Consider the following 20,311-nt stretch of genomic DNA (forward strand, 5'->3'; position numbering starts at 1 on the left):
TCACCGCTCCCATCATTTTTCTTAAGTTTATTTGCATTAGGTTTCTTTTTTCTTCTTCCTAACCACTAGACAATATGGAAAGTATTAGGTTTCTGACACAACCACAAGGGTCCTAATTAACAAAACACGTATCTTTATACAATAGAAATGCTTCTTGCATATAAGAATTATATCAAGGCTGGGTGTGGTGGCTTACACCTGTAATCTCAGCACTTTGGGAGGCCAAAGTGGGTGGATCACCTGAGGTCAGGAGTTTGAGACCAGCTTAGCCAACATGGCGAAACCCTGTCTCTACTAAAAAAAAAAAATAATAATAACCGGGCATGGTGGCAGGTGCCTGTAATCCAAGCTACTTGGGAGGTTGAGGCAGGAGAATCACTTGACCTGGGAGGTGGAAGTTGCAGTGAGCCATGATCATGCCACTGCACTCCAGCCTGGGCAACAGAACAAGACCCTGTCTCAAAACAAAACAAAACAAGAATTATATCATCTTGTGTAAAGTTATGATATTGTAGTTTTACATACATATTTTCTTAATGCATGATTTAAAAGATAACATGGTGGGAAAAAAAGGGCTGGAAAATAAAGGCTGGAAAAAAAACTACTGGAAAATTGAGGAAAAAGCAAGTTATGATATATAGAAAACAAATAAAATGGCAGAAGTCCTTTCTCATCAGTAATCACTTTAAATGTAAATCAATTAAACTCACCAAATGCTATGATCTCAATGTTTTTGTGTGACTCCCCCAAAATTCCAATATATTAATCCCCAATATAACAACATTTAGAGATAGGGCCTTTAGAAGGTGGTTAGACTATGAGGGCAGAGGCCTCATGAATGTGATTAGTGCCTTTATAAAAGAGGCCAGGGAACCTGTTTGCGCCTTCTGTCATGTGAGGTTACTGTGAAAAGACTTTCATTATGAGGAAGAAGGTTCTCACCAGACACCAAATTTGTAAGCACCTTGATCTTGGACTTCCCAGCCTTTGGAATTGTGAGCAGTACATTTCTGTTGTTTTTAAATTACCCAATCTAAGCTATTTTGTCAGAGTAACCTGAATGGACTAAAACATCAGTTAAAAGACAGAAATTGGCAGAATGGATAAGAAAAAACATGATCCAACTATATGCTGTATATAAGGGACTCATTTTATTTTACTTTATTCTTCTTAAAATTTTGTTTACAGTTCTTTTCTTACCTGAAGGAGACTCATTTTAGATCCAAAGATACACATAGGTTGAAAGTCAAAGAATGAAATAGTAATCAAAGGAGAGTTGAGATAGCTATACTGACACCAGATAAAATAGACTTTAAGTCAAAAAAAATTGTTAAAAGAGGCTGAATGTAGTGGCTCATGCCTGTAATCCCAGCACTTTGGGAAGCTGAGGAAGAAGGATCACTTGAGGCCAGGAGTTCAAGACCAGCCTGGGCAATACAGTGAGACCCCCATTTCTACAAAATAATTTTAAAATAATTATCTGGGTGCTATGGCATGAGCCTATAGTCACAGTTACTTGGAGGCTGAAGTGGGAGGATTGCTTGAGCCCAGGAGCTCAAGGCTGCAGTGAGCTATGATCTTGCCATTGCATTCATGCCTACCCAAACAACAGAGCAAGACCTTGTTTCTAAAAAAAAAAAAAAAAAAAAAAAAAATTAAAAAGTTGTTACAAGAGACAAAGAAAGTCATTATATATTGATAAAAGGGTCAATTGATCAAGAAGAAATATAGCAGCTATAAACATACATGCATCAGACAACAGAAGCCCAACATACATGTAGCAAGCACTGACAAAACTGACAGGAGGGAAATATGGTTGTCGTTCTGTACATGCAGGGGATTGGTTCCAGGACCCCTGTTGGATAACAAACTCTGCAAGTACTCAAATCCCTTATATGAAGTGGTGTACTATTTGCATATAACCTATGCACATCCTCCTATATACTTTAAATAATCTCTAGATTACTTATAATACCTAATAAAATGTAAATGCTATGTAAATAGTTGGTATACTATAATTGTTTTTATTTGTATTTTTTAATTGTTGTATTACTATTTTTATTTTAACTTTTTCAAATATTTTTGATCCATTGTTGGTTGAATCTGTGGATATGGAATCCATGGTTATGGAGAGCTGACCATAGACAGTTCTACAATAATAGTTGGAGACTCCAGTACGACACTTCAATAGTAAATAGAACATCTAGACAGAAGTTTGATACGAAAACAGAAGACTTTAAAACAACACTAAACCAAGTAGACCTAACAGACATATAAAACACTTTACCCAACAACAGCAGAATGTGCACTTTTTTCAAGTGTATGAAACATTCTCTAGGACAGATCATGTGTTAGGCCATAAAGCAAGTGTGGCTACAAAACAATACATTAGAAAAATACCTAAATCATACAAGTATCTTCACCAACCACAATGCAATGAAGCTAGAAATCAATAACAAGGAAAACTGAGAAGTTCACAAGCATATAGAAATTAAACAACACAGGGTCTTGCTCTGTCAACCAGGCTGGAGTGTAGTAGCATAATCATAGCTCACTGCACCCTGAATTCCTGGGATCAAGCGATCCTCCCACCTCAGCCTCCTGAGTAGCTAGGACTACAAGGCTCAAGCCACCACAGCCAGCTAACTTTTTCATTTTTATCTTTTGGTAGAGATGAAGTTTTGCTTTGTTGCCTGAAATGATCTCAAACTCCTGGCCTCAAGCAATCCTCCCACTGCAGCCTCCCAAAATGCTGGGATTACACTGTAAACCATTACAAGCATGAGCCACTACACCTGGATAAACAATACATTCTTAAAACAATCAGTGAGTCAAAGAACTCATAAAGGAAAGTATAAAACACTTTAAGATGAATAAAAACAAAACCACAATACTTCAAAACTTATGGGATGCTGTTAAAGCTGTGCTGAGAGAAATTATAGCTGTAAACACTTATTTATTAAAAGATTTCCAATCTGGCCAGGTGCAGTGGCTCATGCCTGTAATCCCAGCACTTTGGGAGGCCAAGGCGGGCAGATCCACCTGAGGGCAGGAGTTCGAGACCAGCCTGACCAACATGGTAAAACCCTGTCTCTACTAAAAATACAAAAATTAGCCAGGCATGGTGGCACATGCCTGTAATCCCAGCTACTCGGGAGGTTGAGGCATGAGAATCACTTGAACCCAGGAGGTGGAAGCTGCAGTGAGCTGAGATCGTGCCTCTGCACTCCAGTCAGGGTGACAGAGTAAGACTCTGTCTCAAAAAAAAAAAAAAAAAAAAATCTCCAATCAACAACCAAATATTACACCTTGAGGAACTGAAAAAATAAATGTAAATTAAATGAGAAACTAGCAGGAGGAAGGAAACAGAAACACTTAAGAGCAGAGATAAAGGAAATAAAGAATAGAAAAACAATAGAGGCCAGGCACAGTGGCTCACGCCTGTAATCCCAGCACTTTGGGAGGACGAGACAGGCAGATCACCTGAGGTCAGAAGTTCGAGACCAGCCTGGCCAAAATGGCAAAACCCTGTCTCTACTAAAATATGAAAAAGAAGCCAGGTGTGGTGGCCGGCACCTGTAATCACAGCTATTCAGGAGGCTGAAGCAGGAGAATTGCCTGAACCTGGGAGGCAGAGGTTGCAGTGAGCTGAGATTACGCCACTGCACTCCAGCCTGGGTAACAGAGCAAGACTCCATCTCTCAAAAAAAAAAAAAATAATATTAATAAAGGAAAAGAAAATCAATCAATGTAATATACCACATTAATAAAAGAAAAAACTCCACATATCTCAATTGACACAGAAAAAATATTTGATAAAATCCAACACCCTTTCATAATAAAAATTCTCAAGACACTAGGAATAGAAGGGAACTCCTTCAACATGATAAAGGGCATCTATGAAAAACCTACAGCTAACTTCATACTTGGACTAAAGTTTTCCCCTTATGATCAGCAATAAGACAAGGATGCTACTTTCACCACTGCTATTTAACATTGTATTGGAAGTTCTAGCTGGAGCAATTAGGCAAGAAAAAAAAAAAGTAAAACTATCTCTACTGTAAGATGATATGATTCTATGCATATAAAAATCCCAGGGTGGGTGTGGTGGCTCACACCTGTAATCCCAGCACTTGGGGAGGCTGAGGCAGGAGAATTGCTCTAGCCCAGGAGTCTGAGACCAGCCTGAGCAGTATAGTGGTCTCTATAAATTTTTAAAATTAGCCAGGTATGGTGGTGTGCATCTGTGGTCCCAGCTGCTTGGGGGACTGAGGTGGGAAGATTGCTTGAGCCTAGGCTGAGGGTGTAGTGAGCCATGATCTCACCACTGTACTCCATTCTGGGTGACAGAGCAAGACTCTGTCTTAAATAAGTAAATAGATAAATAAATATAATATAATAAAAAATAAAATTCCCAAAGAATCTATACACACACAAAATCTACTAGAACAAATAAATGAATTCAGCAAAGTTTCAGGGTACAAGATCAACGCATGAAAATCAGTTGTGTTTTTATACACCTGCAATGAATACTTTGAGAAGAAATTAAGAAACCAATTACATTTACAACAGCATATAAAATAATAAAATACTTAGTATTCGATTTAGCCATGGAGGTGAAAGACATACACAAAAAATACAAAATAGGCCGAGCACAGTGATTCATGCCTGTAATCCCAGCACTTTGGGAGGCTACGGCAGGCAGATCACGAAGTCAGGATATCAAGACCATCCTGGCTAACATGGTGAAACCCCATCTCTACTAAAAATATTAAAAAATTAGCCCGGCATGGTGGCGGGCGCCTGTGGTCCCAGCTACTCAGGAGGCTGAGACAGGAGAATGGCGTGAACCTGGGAGGTGGAGCTTGCAGTGAGCCGAGATCGCACCACTGCACTCCAGCCTGGGCAACAGAGCAAGACTCCATCTCGAAAAAAAAAAAACAAACTACAAAATACTGCTGAAAGTGATTAAAGATGACCTAAATAAATGGAATAGTATCCCATGTGTAGGGATCAGAATACTTGATATCAAGATGATAATATTCAAAGCAATCTACAGATTCAATGCATTCCCTATCACAATTCCAAGGCTTTTTTGCAGAAATGGAAAAGCTGATCCTCAAATTCACATGAAATTGCAACAGGGCCCAAACAGTCAAAACAATCTTGAAAAAGAACAAGATTGGTGGACTCCTTCTTCTCAATTTCAAAACATACTACAAAGCTACAGTAACCAAAACAGTGTGGGACTGGCATAAGGCAACACATATAAACCAATGGAGTAGAATGACAAGTTCAGAAATAAACCCATACATCTATGGCCAACTGATTTTCACTAAGGGTGCCATGATTAATGGGCGAATAAACAGTCTTTTCAATAAATGGTGCTGGGACAACCAAATATTCATGTGCAACAAATGGAGGATCCTTCATACCGTATATAAAAATTAGCTCAAAATGGATCAAAAACCTAAACATAAGAGCTAAAACTGTAAAACTCTTAGAAGAAAACAAAAGGGTAAGTATTTAAGACCTTGGATTTGGCAGTCAAAGGACATCATGAAACTGAAAAGACAACCTAGAGAATAGTTGTAAGTCATATATCTGATAAAGACCTAGTGTGTAGAATATATAAAGAATCCTTACAATTCTACAACAGAAAGACAAACATTCCAATTTTAAAATAGGTAAAGGACTTGAATAAATATTTCTGCAAAGAAGATATAAAAATGGCCAATAAGGCCAGGCACAGTGGCTCATGCCTATAATCCCAGCACTTTGGGAGGCCAAAGAGGGCAGATCACTTGAGGTCAGGAGTTCAAGACCAGCCTGGCCAACATGGTGAAACCCCTTCTCTTCTAAAAATACAAATTTTTAGCTGGGCATGGTAGCCCATGCCTGTAATCCCAGCCACTACAGAGACTGAGGCAGGAGAATCACTTGAACCCAGGAGGCGAAGGCTGCAGTGAGCTGAGACTGTGCCACTGCACTCCAGTCTGGGTGAGAGAGATTGGTTCTGTCTCAAAAAAAAAAAAAAAAAAAGGCCAATAAGTACATGAAAAGATGTTCACTGCTGGGAGCGGTGGCTCACACCTGTAATCACAGCACTTTGGGAGGCTAAGCAGAAGGATTGCTTGAGCCCAGGAGTTTAAGACCAGCCTAGGCAACATTGCAAGACCCCGTCTCTACAAAAAATAAAAAATTAGCTGGGTGTGGTGGTGTGTGCCTTTAGTCCCAGCTACTCAGGAGGCTAAGGTGGGAGGATCACTGGAGCCCAGGAGGTTGATGCTGCAGTGAACTGTGTTCCCACAACTACATGCCAGCCAGGGCAACAGAGCAAGACCCTGTCTCAAAAACAACAACAACAAAAGAGATGCTCAGTATCGCTGTCATAAGGAAAATGTAAATTGAAACCACAATGAGATACTAGGATGGTTATATTTAAAAAAGGGGAATAACAAGTGTTATGGAGAAACTGTATAATCTGTAGGGATGTAAAATGATTCTGGTGCTATGGAAAACTGTTTGGCAATTCCTCAAAAAATTAACCATAGAGTAACCGTATGACCCAGCAATTTTACTTCTAGTAAATACCTGAAAGAATAAAAAAACAGGTACTCAAATACTTACGCATGAAATGTTCATAGCAGCATTATTCAAAATAGCCAAAAGGTGGAAACAACTCAAATGTTCATCAGCAAATGAATGGATAAACATTGTGATATAAACATATAATGGAGTATTATTCAGCTATAAAACAGAATAAAACAATGATACATACTACAACATGGATGAATCTCAAAAACATTATGCTAAGTGAAAAAATACAGACAAAAGGTCACACATTGTATGATTTTATTTATATGAAATGTCCAGAATAGGTAAATCCATAGAGATAGAAAACAGATTGGTGACTGCCAGGGGCTGCAGGTAGGTAGGAATGGGGACTAACTGCTTAAGGGAAATAGGGTTTTATTTTGGGTGATGAAAATTTCACCTCGACTCTTTTTAAAAAAGCACCAGAAATTGTTGTAACAGTCAGATTACTGGTTACATTTTGGGGAAGTGGTAACTGGAAGATAACATGAGAGGAGCTTCTGGGGTGTTGGTCATATTTTATTTTTTGATCTGGGTATTGGTTACCTAGGTCTATTCACTCTGGGAAATTGTTAAGCTTCACGCTTGTAACGTGTTTTGTTTTTGTTTTTGAGACAGGGTTTTACTATCACCCAGGCCAGAGTGCAGTGGTGCAACCATGGCTCACTGTAGCCTCCACCTTGTGGCCTCAAGCAATCCTCCCACCTCAGCCTCCTGAGTAGCTGGGACTAAAGGCAGCTGCTCCCATGCCTAGCTAATTTTTTTAGTTTTTGTAGAGACAAGGTCTCGTTTTTTTGCCCAGGTTGGTCTTGAACTCCTGGACACAAGTGATCCTCCCGCCTTGGCCTCCTAAAGTGCTGGGATTACAGGCATGAGCCACTGTGCCCAGCCTGTTTTTAAAATATGAACATTGTACTTTAATATAAAAGTTTACTTAGAAAAAAGTTAAATGGGGTCAGGCACAGTGGCTCACCCTGTAATCCCAGCACTCTGGGAGGCCGAGGCACGTGGATCATCTGATGTCAGGAGTTTGAGACCAGCCTGGCCAACATGGTGAAACCCTGTCACTATTAAAAATACAAAAATTAGCTGGGCATGGTGGCAGGCACCTGAAATCTCAGCTACTCGGGAAGCTGAGGCAGGAGAATTGCTGGAACCCAGGAAGCAGAGGTTGCAGTGAGCTGAGATCGTGCCTTTATACTCCAGGCTGGGCAACAACAGCGAGACTCTATCTCAAAAAAAGAAAAAGAAAAAGAAAAAAAGTTAAATGGTTACCATATGACTATATATTCCTAGTTATGTACCCTAGGGAACTGAAAACATATATTTACACAAAAACTTGCATATGAATGTTCATAGATTATTCATAATAGGCAAAATATGAAAATAGCCCAAATGTCCAACAATTGGTAGACAAAACATGGCACATCCATACAGTGGAATAATTAGCCATAAAATACAACAAAATAATGATACATGGTATAACATGGATGAACTTTGACAACATTATGCTAAGTGAAAGAAGCCAGACACAAAAGAAATTTATTGTATGACTCCATTTATATTAAATGCTCAAAACAGGCAAATCCATAGAGACAGAAAGGAGACTGGTGATTGCCAGTGGCTTAGGAGTAGGGGTAACTGGGAGTATCTGCTAATGGGTATGTGTTTTTTTAGAGGATGAAGGAAATGTTCTGGAATTAGATAGTGGTGACAGTTGTACGACACTGAAGATATTAAAAATCACAAAACTATACACTTGAAAACGGTGAATCTGGCCAGGCACAGTGGCTCACGCCTCTAATCATATCACTTTGGGAGGCTAAGGTGGAAGGATCACTTGAGCCCAGGAGGTGGAGGCTGCCGTGTGCCATAATTGCGGCACTGTACTTCAGCCTGGACGAGAGAGTAAGACCCTGTCTCAAAAAAATAAAGGTGAATTTTATGTTATGTGAAATTCAAATATTAACTGTAATTCAATAAAAAAGATCTTAAATATTTCATCATTCATAATACATGTGAGTTCTCTTTCCCCTGTCTATATTTCCTTTACAATCGGCCACCATCGAAAAGTTGAGGAAGCCTACAGCTCTCAGGAGCAGTCCTTTGAGCTTGGGTAGGGGCACTTAGAATGGTCCAACATTTGACATACCATTGTAAGCTTTCCTACAATACAGCCTCTAACAAAACTAGGCTGTCCCAAACCCCTGGTAACATAATTGTTTACCTTTATACCAAGAAGGTTGGGAAAGCACCAAATTCTGCATGTGGTGTGTGCCCAGGCCAACTTAAAGGGGTTTGTACTGTGAGACCTGAAGTTCTTATGAGATTGTGCAAAACAGAAAGACATGTCAGCAGGGCCTATGCTGGTTCCATGCGTGTTAAATGTGTTCATGACAAGATCAAGCGTGCTTTCCTTATCAAAGAGCAGAAAATCGTGAAAGTGTTGAAAAGTCAGAAAGCTAAATAAAAATGAAGCTTTTTGAATAATAATAATAGAAAAAAGAAGTCCAAAAGGAAAAACAGTATTCTAAAAAATGTTCCCTTTCCCTCACCTATCTCCCAGATCAGTGCAACTGAGACACCACTGGAGAACTGAGGTCTAAGCAGCAAAGCAGGGGATGGAGGTAGGGCTGTGAGTCATAGTTTGTATGAAAGCTTGTGACCAACATCTTTGTCTCTGAACAGGGGAATGTGACAGTTGATGAGAAACAGATCTTGGGCTGGAACAAAGGAGAGAAAGTGGTGGTGACAACGTGTTGGCAGCCCTGGCACCAGGTTGCTTTCCATTGCTTCATCCACCAGGTCATGCCTCAGGAATAAGTAATCCTTAACTAATATATCAGTAGCATGAGGCCCCCTGAGGTACTTTTTGCCCTTTATTGACTTCTTATTCCACTGATGGCTTTGCTTATATCATGAATAGTCCCGAAAGTTACTAAAACCAAAGATTATTTGGGCAGTAAACTAGACCTCCAGGACTCTAAAAGTGCCTGGATTTACAAATCAAAATCAAAACCAGCCAGGCATGGTGGCTCACGCCTGTAATCTGAGCACTCTGGGAGGCCGAGGTGGGCGGATCACTTGAGGTCAGAAGTTCATGACCAGCTTGGCCAACATGGTGAAACCCTGTCTCTACTAAAAATACAAAAATTAGCCTGGCATGGTGGCACACATCTGTAATCCCAGCTACTCGGGAGGCTGAGGCAGGAGAATCGTTTGAACCTGGGAGGCAGAGGTTGCAGTGAGCCAAGATGGTGCCACTGTACTGCAGCCTGGGTGACAGAGTGAAATTCTGTCTCAGCCTCCCAAATAGCTGGGATTATAGGCATGTGCCACCACACCCAGCTAATTTTTGTATTTTCAGTAGAGACAGGGTTTCGCCATGTTGGCCAGGCTGGTCTCAAACTCCTGATCTCAGGTGATCTGGCCCCTCTTGGCCTCCCAAAGTTTTGGGATTAGAGGCATGAGCCACCGCGCCTAGCCCATTTTTAATTTTTTTTAAATTTATTTTTGAGACAGGGTCTTGTTCTGTTGCTCAGGCTAGAGTACAATGGTGCAATCACAGTTCACTGCAGCTTCAACCTCCAGGGTTCAAAACGATCCTCCCACCTCAGCCTCCTGAGTAGCTGGGACTACAGGCATGGACCACCATGCCGGGCTAATTTATATTTTGTAACGACAGGGTCTCACTATGTTGCCTGGCTGGTCTTGAACTCCTGGGCTCAACTGATCTGCTGACCTCGGCCTCTCAAAGTGCTGGGATTATAGGTGTGAGCTACTATGCCCAGCCCCTATTGGGATTTTGTTTTTTATCTTTTCAAGATGGAGTCTTGCTCTGTTGCCCAGGCTGGAGTATAGTGGCATGATCTTGGCTCACTGCAACCTCTGCCTCCCAGTTTCAAGCAGTTCTCCTGCCTCAGCCTCCTGAGTAGTTGGGATTACAGGTATGCGCCACCACACCTGGCTAATTTTTATATTTTTAGCAGAGATGGGGTTTTACCATGTTGGCCAGGCTGGTCTCAAACTCTGGTCTCAAACTCCTGGTCTCAAAGTGTTCCACCCACCTCAGCCTCCCAAAGTGCTGGGATTACAGGCATGAGCCACCATGCCTGGTCCCCTACTAGCATTTTAAATGAGCAGAGAGTAAGGAGTTTCCTTGGTGTTTTGAAATGATGCTTGCCTGCTACTGTGTACCAGAGATTTCAATGTGTGTGGGACAAGTACAAGACTGAGTTAAAAACTGATGGACAGCTGCCCTGAAGTCTGATATTGAAGGATCAAACATATCCTTTGTGATTGTCCCCGCTTCATTGAGTCTCCTTTGCTTACTCATACCCCAATCCTCTAAGGACATACCCAATTTCACTTTGTCTTTGTATGGACCAATAAAAGAGGCTAGAACCAAGATAAGAGATGTTCTACTTAGGGGCACATTGAAGTCCAGGGCCCAGGAAGAATATGAACACCTGAACTCTATAGCTTTAATGTAAGTATCATGGCACAAAATGAGAGATGGGACTTCAGGAATAATTTATTCAATGCTAAATGAGGTGAGGAGTGGCAAGTCTAAAATACATACCCTTTGTACATTCTAATCTTGTTCATCCTCTGCAAGTACAATATACATATTCACTCACCCAACTCACCATTTCCTGGAAGCTAAAATGACAGGATCTTCTCTACAACTTATCCCCACTCCCAGCAGCCACACCCACCTTCTGGAAGTCAGATCCTTCAGGTGATTGTCTACTGGCCACAAGGGCACCCATCATTTCCATGGCCTCCGTGGTTTCTAGCCCTGCCTTTCTGGGGGCAGAAATGTCTGCTGCGGTCCTTCCTTTTGGAAATCTGAAGACTTTTGGAATTGCCCCTGAAAAGAAAGGAAGATAAGAGGGTGAGAGTCGTAACAATGTGATCAATAGTCATCCTTAGGAAGGTGGTTACAGGAAGGCTGAGTGGAAGCTTGGCAGGGGCAGAGTATCAGAGAGATGAAATAAAATAATAACTTAATATGGTTGATTTTATCTCTGCTATCTTTCTCCACATTCTCTACCTTTTGTTCTCCCTGTTATGTAACTGTGCCTCTGTTTTCACCCTGTTCATTCACTTCCCTTAAACATACTCATTTCCCTTATTTTCTACAAAACTCCTTTCTTGCCTGATCCTCCACAAATGGAACCAAAGTCTATAAATCTTTAAATCATTACATCTAAATTTGTTATCTTCTGTCTTTTTGCATGTGACAAATATTTTGTTATCTTTTGTGTACCTGTATTACTTTGTGAAACAGGTATCTTGAGTTATATCATTTAATGTCCAAGTGCTTGTACAACATTAATGAATACAAACAACCAGGTCAATAGAGGTTGGGGAAAGAATGGGAAGAGGAAGAGAGGGAAAAGGAAATAATGGTAAGACATTCTCGAAGAAAGCATGTTGCCCAGCATTGATGGGAACAGGAGAATTTAGGAAGTCTTGAGGGAAAAGCAGCAGCACCTATTTGTGACGATAGAAAACAGACAAGAGGTGTGAAGGAAAACAGGGATGCACTGAGTAGGAGACACACGACTTAAAAAAAATAATTTTAATACGGAAAAGTATACAGAGGGGTTAAAAAAAAAAAACTGGCCTATAATTCCACAGCACTGGATAACCCTTACTACATATTATTTTATACATATATATGTGTGCATGTGTACATATTTTGTTTATAAAACATTTATATTTTACATAAAATTCATTTTCATGGTCACAATGTTGAAACAAAACAGAAGATACAAAATAAAAAGTGATAGCATTCCTTTTCCCTCTCCCAAAGGCAACCTTTTTTGGTTACGATTTAGTTTTGATGAGATGACAAGAGGATGCTGGAGATCATAAAGCGCTGAATTACTTCTTCAACTAAATCAGAGGGGTTTGGGGTTTGACTGACTTCAACATGTTTATGAAGTCTGGCTGGGAGAAAAAGGGGGCCATCTGAAAACTGGATCCCCAAAACCTTTTTTTTTTTTTGCTAATTGTAAGGTCAGTTTAACTCCTTTTCATCCTCAGTTTCTCTTCTAGGAGCTGCAGAAGCAGTGTTCCCATCATGGCCTGGCACCACTATTCCAGAATGCTGTTGAAGTGAGGGAACCACTGGCAACCTTGACATGCCTCACTGATAAAGTGCTTTGTATACAAAGACCCAGGACAGAAGCAAGAGGACAGTTGGCTTCTAGAGTGCTAAACACCCAGAAAATACAATAGGCAATTTACAGTTTTTACCGACTTATAATTTGCTAAGTATTCACAATTTGTTAATAAAAACAGCTACTATTACCACATTGATTCTTTCAATGAATTTTTATTGAGCACCTGCTATATGCCAGACAACTGTGCACTGTGAATACAATGATTAAAAAATAGTAAGCAAAGGCAGACTTCTTGCTTTGGGGAGTTTATGATGTACTTAAGGGGAGCATATATTAATCAAAGAAACATAAATGTAAAATTACAACCATGTTAAGTGCTACAACATAAACATACATGTTTTATATGTATTCTTCTGAAAGTGTATATGGGTTGAGGGCAAATCAGAAGAGTTGTGATTTTTAGAAGATTTTCATTATAAATTCAACTTCGTGGCTTATCAATGAATATTGTATACATAACTTAGTTAAAAATTACATAAACATTATTGCAATTTTAAACTCTAAAGAAGAGATGGACTCACAAAACTATTTCCATTTGTCCATGTTCTCACATAAATTGTTAATAAATAAAGACTTTGTTTAGGTTCTTATCGTAAATTTGGTACGTAAGCTTTGTTAAGGTGAGAACCAAGGTTTAGGGATATATATTAATATATTAACAAAGCATACACACACACACACACACACACACACACACATATATATATGAAACTACCTCACTTATTTCTGTTACAGGCTACATCCTCTCTGAACCGTCCTCCAACTTTTAAAATTACACTTCATGTTCCTATTGGATGCATGTGTCCTGTATGTCCACCTCCCCACCCCATTCTTCCTTAGTCCCTGAACCTGGCAGACCGATAAATAGACTATGTGCTGGCATGCTCTGCTACCAAAATATTAACTTTCTGACTTTTTTGAAAGATGAAGTGTCATAGGTGAAGTAAGAATACTTAACTATATTATTCAGCAATACTAACAGAGAGTATTATGTGCCCTGTGAATATAATACGGTTTGTAAAGCAGAACGCCCCCATTTGCAAGGCCAAGGGGAATTTTTAGGGGGTTATTTGTACACCTTAGGTAAAATTAGGTATTTGCCTAAATTTAAACATAATTACTGATCATCTGCTCTCACAATTGAGGATGTCTGATAAAAGTTGTTCCTGATGTTTGTAAAATTTAAAACATAGTTATATTACACCATAAGCTGCATTTAAAATTCAGGGCCCATTTCTTCCATGTGCCTAAGTCTCCTAAGTTGAAAGTTTATTCAGTACTGTGATGGTAGAGAACAACAACAAAAAAATATGCTCTATCTCCAGCTACTGGGTTAGAATTCTGTCCTTCCTTTCACCTGTCTTCTCTGGATAGGTTCCAAAGCTAGATCCCACTAACCAAAAGGAAGGAGGCAGCAACACTTCCTGCCCAGAATACAGATTCCTAAAAGTTCTCCCTCTGCTGGTTCAAGGAAGATATAAAGAATGCCACTCCCATAACTCTTTAAGTGAGCATTATTTTTGAAAAACCCGCAAATTGGTAGATGCCTTTGGTGTAAATCCTGAAGTTATCCAGAGAATACAAAAAGAGTTACTACCAAAGCTTAGGCTCAAAGTACTCCAGCCCTAGCTACCTGAACTAGTTCTGCCCTTCCTACAATAAATTTTGCCTCTTTTCTCTTCTCACTCCTTTCAAGTGGTCCCCTCCTAATCTAGAGAGTAAGATTCCAGTGCCCTCTGAGGGAGTAAGGTTAGGATTGGGATCTCCTCCTCCTTCCCTAAAACCACTGGTCCTGCCCTAAAGGGAAGTGGAACTAAGTGAACAGGACTGAAAATCAGCACAAATTGGCGTTAAAAATTATGTTCCCTGAATTCCTATAGATAACCTGCTAGAACAGGGAGGGAGTAGTTCTCTGGGAAAACAAATCTCCCTGAAGCTCACTTGGGTTTAAACTCTTCTAAATGGCACCTTTTGAGTTAGTCTATGGTTTCCAAGCAAGAAAACTGCATTGAACTCAGGCTTTGTCCTAAAAACCAGGACTAGAAAGGTGACACGGGCAGGATACCCTGATCCTGTACATATTGGTGCTAGGATAAAGATAACGATCCTTATCTCAAAGGAAACAACACAAAACAACTCTGTGACACAGTAAGGTAAACTAACTTGTCTAAAATCACAGCAAGGTAAATGACTGAGGCATAGTCAAGGATCTAGCTCTCCCAAATCTGTGCCATTTCCATAACATGATAAAGAGAGGCCAGAATGACTTCTAAATTGACATTAAGAAAAATTTAAAATCCTTCTCAAAGTTGACCTAGGGATTTTATAGTTCTGTACATAAGGAAACGGGGAAAAAAAATGGGGGGGGGGAATACAGATCAGTAATTTTGTATTATCTTTCAGGAACAGGTGGGTAAATAAGACTCTGAAGGCCCTGTTGAGTCAGGTTATAAACTGCTGACAACAGGGCTATCAAGAGGAAACTGGGACAGAGATAGAAAATCTGAGGACTGAGCTCCCTAATTCCCAAGAGCAGGAACCTGATTGTCCTAGGGGAGCTCAGTTCCCAGGAGAATCTATGGAGAGTCAACACAAAGGTATGTAAAAAGCTTCACAATAGGAAGATGCCAATACCAGACAACTGTTGCCTACTCACTACTCATCCAGGCTGCGCTGGGGCAGACTATATGTCCTAACATTGTGGCATGAAGTAGTTCTGACAAGTGAGGAAAGCATGGTTGGGGGTGTGGTTAGACAATAGGGCAGCAGGGATTCATTGTTCTAGTTTTCCTTTGGAGTTCAAATGTGTGCGATTTCAAAACAAAAATCCAGAAGGAAACATGAGATTAATGCATTTATTCCAAGTAATTAACACATTAAAAATAAAGTTAAACTTGTCCAAGCCAACTCATAAATTCTTTAATCTTTTTAACAAATATACAACCCAAAACATCATACTATGGTGGAAATAAATTGGTGGTAGAGGAAAGGATACATATGGGTTTGTGGAACAGGGAATGAGTTCAATCTCAAGACAAGTTTCAGAGATCTTCTACCCCTTCACAACAGAAATGGCTGCCAAACAATTTCATACAAAGTGTTATTGGATCACAATACAATGAACAAAGGCCATTTCAAAAATAAAAGTGATCTCTAAAGCATATCTGCTCCTGGCAATAAACCATGAATAAGTCTTACCGATTTGTCGTCTTCTAAAAGCCTGCCTGCCAGATATTCTTCCATGTTTATTTCCAAACAGGTTTGTGGGTTAGCAGGACAATGCATCTCAAGAAAGGTTAATATAGTAAGGGAAGTACAGGAGTTGACATGCCAATTAAGGGGTATAAACAGTAAACAAAAGAGCTACTCACGCTGCATTTCAAACAATGTTAAGGCAGGCCCATCCAAATGAAAGCCTAAGAGATGAACAATTCTTCCAAGTTTTCCATTTCAGCAAGCTTTCTGGTGTTTTTCCCAGAGATGCATCAACTGCCCAGGAAATTGGGTAGGAATACAACACAGCAATTGGAGAGGTCAGTTGCCTCCATCCTCCCCCACGTTTCAGAAATGGCAGAGTCAAAGCCAAAATACAATCAAAGCACACTATGTGGTGAGCCAGTTAGACATTTGATTTTAATGACAAAGTGGGAGAAAATAAATTGGCCAAAAAAATTAACAGAAAATACATTTTTACAGATATATATATAGAAGTTATCGATTTGTCTGGTGTTTTAAGGGGAAAGGGAAAAGGAAAAGAGGTAAATTTTTTAGCTTCCATGAATATTTACTGTAAGATGCTGACTGCATCTCTTAGTGTAGGTTCCAGATGAGATAGCAAACTAGTCCTGGATCATCTGGGCATCTGATTTCTAGAAGCCAATTTGATTCATTCACAAGTAGCTCTAGGTATTTATTCTTAGTTGTGAACACTGGATTCTGAGTGGTCCTGGATGGCACCAACCGTAGCTTCCTGTTCAGGCATTTCCTGAGGGACCATATTGTCTTCAACTACCTGCTCCTTTGGAGGGGATCTTGACACTGGAGCTTTAACCAAATTCAGAGGATCGGCACTGTCATCATCTACTTGCAGAATTGCCACCTTTGTGATGGATGCATTCGATACTTCTAGCTGTAATGGCCCCAACTCCAGGGAACTACACTTAGAAGGGTCACCTGGCTCAGAGAGTGGAGAACATAGTTTATCTTTTTGAACTCCAGAGGTCCGTGTGACAAAGTCAACAAGGTCTGGAAGGCAAGGAGATGGCCCAAGGCCTACAGAATTAATTGTTTTTAATTCCAATCTGAGTGACTCTTGTTTGTCTAATTGGGAAGATTCTTGTACTTCCTCAGGCATCATTCCTCCTGCTAACAGGTCAAGGGCCTGGTGTGTTCCCTCTAGGCCCCCCAAGCCATGGTCAACATTTTCTTTAAGTCCAGTTTTCAAAATGTTAGGAGAAGGGATCCTAACACTCCTGGGATTAGATGAGTTTCGTTCACCCTCTGTCTCAAAGTCAAGCACCAAGGTTTTGGGAGAATCTAATGGAAACCCAGAAAAAGATGGGATTGGTTCAAAGTCAGTGGGAGTGGAGGAATTACGCCCTACAGGTGATACAGAATTTTCTTCACACACTTTCTGAGACAAGGCAGTTGGGGATCTATGTGCTGGGCTTACTCGAGTACTGCAGAGATCAACAGGCATATCCCCCAGATTCCCCAGGGCAGTAAGCTCCTCTACCTTTAAGTCTGTAGCTTCAAAGTCTTCCAGGGCCTTGCTTTCTATTGTCACTGTTAACTCTGGATGGACATCTTGTAGCTCCAGTGCTTCTGCTTTTGGTTTCTCTGGGCTCTCCCAGGTCTCTAGCCTCTTCTTGTTTTCATCCCAAACAGCCAACTCATAGATCTTTTTAACTTGAAAGTCTTTTGATCTTTCTCTCTTGAGTTTGAGGCTTCTGTACCTAGAAGTTCTAGAAGCTGATTCTGGAGCTGAATTTCCTAGCCCCTCCTCACTAACAACTGAAACTCCTTGCTCTTGTGGACTATCTGTTAAACACACAGCTGATCTGGGTGGGGACTGAAGCAGCAACTCTGGGGCAGAAATTTTCACAGGTGTATCTTGTGGATTGAGTAAAGACCTAGCTTCTGATAAAAATGAGTCTAATTTTGCTTTTGTGAAAGAGCAAGCCTGTGGACTCAATTTGATCACTACTTTACTTGGAGTTTCACTTCCTGTCATCAATTTATTGGACTGTTCAGCCTCTTTGTCAATCATTAGCAGGTTGGGCTGTTTTACTTCTCCCTCCCACATGTATCTGTTCCCATGGTTCAAATTAGAATCTTCTGTGCTGTGGGGTCCAATGCTGGTACTTGTTCCCTCATCAACTATCCCCTCAGACAGCTCTTTCTCCCTTCCTTTTAGTTCAGTATTTGTCTCTATCTCACTTTCTCTACAATCCTCAGATTTATGGAGCTCTTGGCTTTCCTTATCCTGGTTAACAGATTCTCTGAGGTGGATTTCTACCAACTTCTGAGATTCTTTGCACTGTATATCTAACAGCTGAGGAGGTGGTTCTACACCAGGTGGTCCTGGCTCTCCCAGGTCAAGCTCACTCTTTTTCTCTGGAGATATATCCCTACAAGTGTCACTCTGGAAGGAACTAGAGGTCCATATGGCCAACGTGTCTGTCTTTGGGGTAACTGTTTCATAAGGCCTGCTTTGGCACAACCTTGTCAGAGGCTGTAGGAAGCCATAGGTGCTACCTGTGCTTTTTGGGTCTACATGTTCTACAACTGACCATTTCCCTAGGGCCACCAGAGTTTTTGCAACGGGCTTTTCAGAGTTGCTAACTATAGGAGCAGTGACCAAACCCTCATCTTGATGCAACTCCTCTTGGGATGCACTGCTGTTCAAAGGATAAGTAGAAGAGGTGTCTGAACTTTTGGTTCTAGAGAGGTTGCTATTTTCCCCATTGGCCAATGGACCACCACTTAGCTTAGTCTCAGAGGTACCCTTAGTCTCAGGGCCCCCCTTTCCACCACTACTATAGAATATGTCATACAGGTCCTTAGCATTGGCAGTGGCTAAGCATGAATTTCGCTTCTCTAATTTTTTGGCTTGTTCACTGAACACACTTGACAGGGGTGGTGGAGGACGTACTAACACAGAGAACAGGGTCTGGTCTCGGTCACTCTCACTCACCCCAGGAGCGGTCTCATCAGAAGGAATGGCAGCTGGCTGTGCTGAGGCCATGATGGCTACAGGCAACACTGGGTTCAAAATGTTAGGACCCACGAAGCCAGGGCTGAGAGTCTGAGATACAATTGGGTTTGATTTTACTGGAGCCAAGATAGCATTTGCTTGAGCGGGAGACGGGGCAGCTGGATGAGGTATAATGGGGGGTGGTGGAGGTGGTGGAGGTGGGGGTGGTGGTGGTGGTAGTATTTGTTCAGGTAAATGAGATGGCTCATTCTTTTCAGCCAACACCACTTTTTCCTCTGGAGACCCTTTTAGAATCACCTCTTCCCCTCCAAATGCTTTGGAGATGATGTCTGGAGGTAAGAGGAGATCAGCTGAAGACTCTTTAACCACTGGCAGAGGTTTAGCAGTGGTTCCAGAGGACTTAATAGACAGAAAGGTGTTAAGAGGGGCTGGCTTGCTCATTGTGGCTGAACATGACTTGCGGAGTACTGTGGATGGGATAGGCAGGTTGGGTCGGATCTTAGTCTGTGTTGAAGTTGTCACAACAGGCAACCAAGGGCTGGTATGTGCAACAACAGTTTTCCCAGAGAGCTTGATTTTGATGGGCTTTGCCTTCCCAGCTTCAGCTTTGCCATCCTCTTTGTCCTTACTACTTTCTACAATCTCTTCTTTAGAAATACTTGGGGTCACCACTGAACTTTTCTCCTCTTCTTTTTCTGGCTTCTTCCAGCTGAATTTCCCAAAAGAAGATGATGTTGGTGATTCCTTCTTTACCTCTTCTTTTAACTGGAGTTTGATGCCAGTGTTCCTTTTATTTTCAGCTTTTTCAGGGGAGTTCCTACCCTCAGAGAGTTGGTCTTCTAATTTCTCAGAGACCTTATCATCCTCCTTTACTTCTTTCACAGCTTTTGCCTTTTTTTCTTTCTTCTCCTCCTTTGGTTTCTCACTAAGTTTGCGCTTTAGCTCACTCTGCCGTCGCCGTTCTGTCTCTAGGACCACAGCCAAGCCAGCTTGGCGGTCCAGATTCCGCCGCTCCTCATATAATGGGTTTTCATCCACATATTTCTGGGAAGAAAAAAGATAAAGGCTCAAAAACTGGTGAAAATACAAGAGAAAAAAATATTGGCCCTGCCACTGTTAGAATTCATTCAGTAGAAATCCCCAGAATAATCTTCCTCAAGGACATACGGGATGCTATCTGCTGAGCATTTCCCACTAGGATTGAGGAGAACTTAAGAGGTTATATGGAATTTGAAGTGTCAGTGGCTTTTTCTGGCTCGGAAGCCATTTGACAAAGTCAAAATAATTACTTCAGAAAAGTTGG

At 40.9% G+C, this 20,311-nt stretch overlaps 1 protein-coding gene and 1 pseudogene across 5 annotated transcripts in view; one reads left to right on the forward strand and one right to left on the reverse strand.

The window, feature by feature from the left end:
- Window positions 1-6,709: 6,709 nt before the first annotated feature.
- ZNF318 (zinc finger protein 318) overlaps window positions 6,710-20,311 on the reverse strand; it is a 43,678-nt gene continuing 30,076 nt past the window's right edge. The window contains exons 10-12 of one of the 5 annotated variants that reach the window (XR_001901782.2): window positions 18,988-20,052; window positions 11,316-11,470; window positions 6,710-6,750 (exon numbers count right to left, since the gene is read on the reverse strand). Coding sequence is in view for 2 of the 5 variants with exons in the window: in XM_003897630.4 (XP_003897679.1) it covers window positions 16,708-20,052 (3,345 nt within the window). In the remaining 3 variants the exon portion in view is untranslated. Of the gene's footprint in view, window positions 6,751-7,806; window positions 7,826-8,464; window positions 8,514-11,106; window positions 11,471-15,632; window positions 20,053-20,311 lie in introns of those variants that run through there. The other 4 variants (XR_001901783.3, XR_001901781.3, XM_017957875.2 and 1 more) reach the window with 4 other exon arrangements.
- On the forward strand, window positions 8,532-9,067 carry LOC103883687 (annotated as a pseudogene).

Source organism: Papio anubis, chromosome 6 (assembly GCF_008728515.1).
Source record: "Papio anubis isolate 15944 chromosome 6, Panubis1.0, whole genome shotgun sequence".
In the NCBI taxonomy this organism is placed as follows: Eukaryota; Metazoa; Chordata; class Mammalia; order Primates; family Cercopithecidae; genus Papio; species Papio anubis.